Raw genomic sequence first — 4728 nt, 5'->3', positions numbered from 1 at the left:
GTAATCATCAAAATTAAACGAAATAAACATTTGAAATATATGAGTTTGTATGTAATGTATGAATATAATATACAAGTTTCACTTTTTAAATGGAATTACTGAAATCAATCTACTTTTTCATGATATTCTAATTTTATGACCAGCACCTGTATGAAGCGGCATCCTGGCACTGCCTGGGCTGAACAGTTGACGAGGTCGGCCCCACAACATATGGCGGAGGGGCTGTTCGTGCAACCGCAGAGATACCACTAATGAGCCCAGGTGCTCCAGGACAGGGACGCTGCCGGCTGCAAAGCAACGCCGCCTACCACGCGCCGACCTGCCTCCTCCAGTGTGGTGCGGGTCATTTTTGGCACCGCGCTCAATAACAGAAGACAAAACAAGTCCCTTACTCAGGGAACTGCCACTTACTTTATGGGACGTTAAATGACAGCTTGCTTTTCCTGACGACTCCGGGAACTCAGATATTACTCTGGTTTATTACCTCAATTTTGACAAAGTTTGGACATTGTGTAAAATGTAAACAACAATAAAATGCTGTGAAAAATACAGTCAGAGGAGTGGGTACAAAAAGAGCATTTTAGGGAGGCTGAATACGTCAGAAGTAAAGAAGGGCAGAGGTTCACCAGTCTGTGAAAAACTGTCTAAAAATACTGGAATAGGACAAGACTGAAAGTCAGTATTGGATGCTCGTGATCTTCAGGCCCTCAGGGGCCACTGCATTAAAACCAGGTCTGATTGTGTTCTGGACATCACTGCATGGACTCAGGAACACTTCCACAGATCATTGTCTGTAAACACAGTTCACTGTACCATCCACTAATGCTGCTTAAAGCTCTATCAGGCAAAGAAGAAGCCAGATGTGAACACCATCCAGAAACACTGCTGTCTTCTCTGGACCAAAGCTCATTTAAGATGGACTGAGGGACAGAGGAGAACTGATCTGTGGTCAGATTTTAAATTCTTTTAGGAAACCATGGACATCATGTCCTATGTAAAAAGGAGGAAAAGCACCATCCAGCCTGTTATCAGTACAAATTTCAAAAGCTTGCCTCTCTGATGGTATGGGGGTTCATTAGTGTCTCTGACATGGGCAGCTTACTGATTAAGAAAGACCCCATCAATGCAGAGAAGTTTATACAGGCCTTCTTTTTTCAGTGAAGGTCTTGCAGATTTCATCAAGTCAATGTTAAACCTCAGACTGCATCATTCCAGCAGCATGGCTTCATAGTAGAAGAGTCCAGGAGCTGAACTGACCTGCCTGCAGTCCAGACCTCTCACCAGTAAAGACCCAGGAGCAGCTAGAATCCTCCATCAGACCAGAATGAGACAACGTTCCCTCTAAAACCTCCAGCAGCTGCTCTCCTCAGTCTCTAGATGTTTACAGACTGGTGGTAAAAGAAGAGGAGAGGCTTCACAGAGGAAACATGGACCTGGAACAACCTAGTTTTTGTTGATAATCATCCCAACTTTGTTGGAACTGGTTTTGGAGATGCTGCTGTTGTGTCCGTGTGTTCATTCAGGCACCAGAAGAGCAAGGATCTAAGATTTTATCACTTGAATCACCCAAACCTTACTTCCCTCGTGCAGCCTTTTTTTTCATTTTCACATGCAAAAAGCTAAAAATATAAAAAAAAGGGGGAAAAAAAAGGATACAGTCTCAAAGCTCCAGTCTGAGTCCCAATGGCCAAGATTTTCTGTACGGGGTCAAAAGCCATAGAGGACGGTTGATGTGGAAAGCCATGACGCACAGTCTGCAGGGGAGGGAGGGAGAGAGAGAGAGAGAGAGAGAGAGAGAGAGAGAGAGAGAGAGAGAGAGAGAGAGAGAGAGACATCCAGTCAGCTAATCCATCATCTTCAACACAGGCAAGGTGGCATCAGTGGTAAAGATATTAGCAGGATTCTCAAGAAATGCAATCCATTAGTGTGGGAAATTACCTTCATTAAGCAAACAAATTAAATAAAACATAAATGTGTTAAATGTTCAAATGTGGACTGAATATATATATATATTTTTAACAAGTGCCTGTCATGAGCACAAGGTCATTTCTGCGAACCAACAAGATTCTACTTGAAGCGTTTGGACTTTAAGCAGCTGACGATTGGATTTTTTCTCATGAAATCATGAAAACAGTCACCGTCACGCATCTGGAACGTCAGCTGGCCACCCATGAGCTTATGTAACAGGTGATGCCACGGCCCTGTCACCTGGGGAACTGACCTGCTCTGCTCCCCCGGGGGTGGGGGGGGGAGCTGGTGGGCTGGCTCACCTGCTGTTTAACACATCTCAGAGTCGAAAACAGGAACCCGTGTGCCACTGACATAGCTTGAGGAAATCCCGCGAGCAGCTCTCTGACTGAACCCCCAACACACAGCAGCGCCCGGCCCGAAAGAGGTCCACCGAAACCCACCGATAATATAAACGACAGGGTCCAGTACGGTTCTGCACAACTAAAGCTAATGTGGAGGCTTGGTTAAACAAATTATAACCGTTTTCAATTTTTTTCACCCGAAACACGTCTACTTTACGCAAATGACTGCTGAGATTAAACCATTCCATATTAATTAAAGGAATGCATATCGCCCGCTACCTTTCGCGCCAGGGTTTTAGACTTAAAATCGTCTGACTTGTGTCTAACTTGTCGCCGTTTTAGTGGAAAAAATATGCAATGCACAATCTCTTGCAATCTCGCGACACGCCACGCTCAAAGCACATGACGTTAGGCACTAAGTCTTAGCTTAATATCTGTAAAATTCACTGAGTTACAGCCATTTTTGTATTAGTTAAAGATGATTAGCTGTGGCAGCCATCTTGAAATGTGTGGACTCCAAACACTAATCAGCTGTAGACTTACACCAAATGATTACTGTCTGAGAGTTTCATTAAAATCCATCCAGTGGTTCATGAGATATTTTGCTAACAGACAAACAAAGTTGAATCCAACAGTTAGTCTCAATGTTTTAAGCAAAGATGTTGTGCAATGTGTTGCGCTCAAAGTATGTGTTGAGGGCAATGCTCAGCTACTACCACACTGAATTTTAGCTTAATCACTGTAAAACTGGCTGAGCTGTGGCCGGTTTAGTGTTTTCTAAGGTCAGTTGGCTGTGGCAGCCATCTTGAACTGGGTTGACTCCAAAACCTAATGAGCTGTAGATGAACATCCAGTGATTAGTTTCTGAGAGTTTCATTGACATCTGCTTAGTAGTTCATGAGATACTTTGCTAACAGACAATCAAGAGTTGACTACAATACATAATGGCAAAGTTGTTGTTTTTTTTAAAAAAGCAAATCTTGTGCAATCAGTTAGTGCTCGGAGTAAGTGTTTGGCATGACTCTCAGCTACTACCAGGCGAAAATTCAGCTCGTAATCTGTAAAACTGGCTAAAATCCTCCCACTGTTTGATTAGATAAAAGCAGTGGCATTAGATTTACTCGGTTAATACAGCAGTGTTATATCAGGCATAATTTATAATGATGATAAAGAGATGAAAACAGAGTCCAGCTGTGGTTCCAGCTGCACATTAAACGTCCCTGTCGCTGCCTGTTGTCCAGCCGCTCTGAGCCGAGCTGGTCCAGGTGAAAACAGGACCTACCTTACACAGCTGGAAATGCTCCGACTGGAGGGTCTCCTGGACGACATCGTTCTCCCTGGGAGTACCCGGCTGAGCGGCGGCGGCGGCGGAGGAGGAGGACGCCGCCGTCAAGCCGTCCAGCACCTTCCTAATGTTAAACTTCTTCATTTTCCTCCGTTACCGACGCGACGCTTGGGAGGGGTGAGGGGGGGAAAGGAAAGCAGCTCAAGCGAGCTACCATTAATTGGATTGAGAGGGGTAGCTGCTGCTGGTGCTGCTGCTAGCTGGTCGGTTAGCAGAAATAACGCACAGTTAAAAATCTTTCCGTACACATCTCACATGTTAACGGAGGGTGTTGCCAGGCGCACTCCACCCGAAAGCACGCGCGTCACGACCACTGATACGGCGACTCCTTCCCGATATCAGGCGTCAGTCCGCCATTTGAGCGGGCGAGCTTTAACGCAGTTCGATCGGGATCAGTCGTTTCCGCGAGCTGCTCCACCAGCCAGCGCTCAGCGGGTAGCGAGCAGGCTACGGAAACGCAGTGAACTGCGGCGGGGTTTGCGCATGCGCACTGCGGTCAGCCGGATGCAGGGCCGGTGGTGTTACAGAATATTCTGTAACCCCGGCAACTTCTGTCGCTTCCGTCGCAAATTGTACCAGATCGCTGTTTCCTTCTGAGACGGCTGGCTAAAAAAACAGAAAAAACAACACTTTTCACTTTACGTTTTACGTTTTGATAATTCTTGTCGCTAAATATAACATGATACTCTGACAACTACACCTGCCCAATAAACTAGTATAATTTTTGAAGTCGGATCTCATTATCACCCACCAGCAAAGGTGATAATGTTTTGCCCATGTCTGTATGTATGTTCATTTGTCTGTAGCGTTAGCAAAATATCTCATGAACTACTGAACAGATTTTAATGAAACTTTAAATAGGTAATCATTTAATATACAGCTACAACCGATTAACTTTTGAGTCAGCCCAATTCAAGATGATCGCCACAAACAACTAACAACTGACACAAAAATGACTCTAACTCAGACATATTTGCAGAGATTGAGCTAAAATTGCGCGTGGTAGTGGCTGAGTATTGTCCCTAACACATACTTTGAGCATTACACTTTGCACATTATGTTTGCTTCAAA

General features: G+C 44.7%; 1 protein-coding gene across 6 annotated transcripts in view; it reads right to left on the bottom strand.

Annotated features, from left to right (window-relative positions):
• Positions 1 to 4117, bottom strand: part of stxbp5b (syntaxin binding protein 5b (tomosyn)) — a 40972-nt gene extending 36855 nt beyond the window's left edge. For 5 of the 6 annotated variants that reach the window (XM_017421553.3, XM_017421554.3, XM_017421556.3 and 2 more), the window contains exons 1-2: positions 3595 to 4117; positions 1657 to 1754 (exon numbers count right to left, since the gene is read on the bottom strand). In XM_017421553.3, coding sequence (XP_017277042.1) covers positions 1657 to 1754; positions 3595 to 3741 — 245 coding nt within the window. In that variant the 5' untranslated portion in view covers positions 3742 to 4117. The remainder of the gene's footprint in view (positions 1 to 1656; positions 1755 to 3594) is intronic. The other variant, XM_017421558.3, reaches the window with a different exon arrangement.
• Positions 4118 to 4728: the final 611 nt, after the last annotated feature.

The sequence above is a fragment of the Kryptolebias marmoratus genome, linkage group LG10 (genome assembly GCF_001649575.2).
Source record: "Kryptolebias marmoratus isolate JLee-2015 linkage group LG10, ASM164957v2, whole genome shotgun sequence".
Classification (NCBI taxonomy): Eukaryota; Metazoa; Chordata; class Actinopteri; order Cyprinodontiformes; family Rivulidae; genus Kryptolebias; species Kryptolebias marmoratus.
Note: the sequence above shows the minus strand (reverse complement) of the source record. Positions and strands in the feature narration are given on the sequence as shown.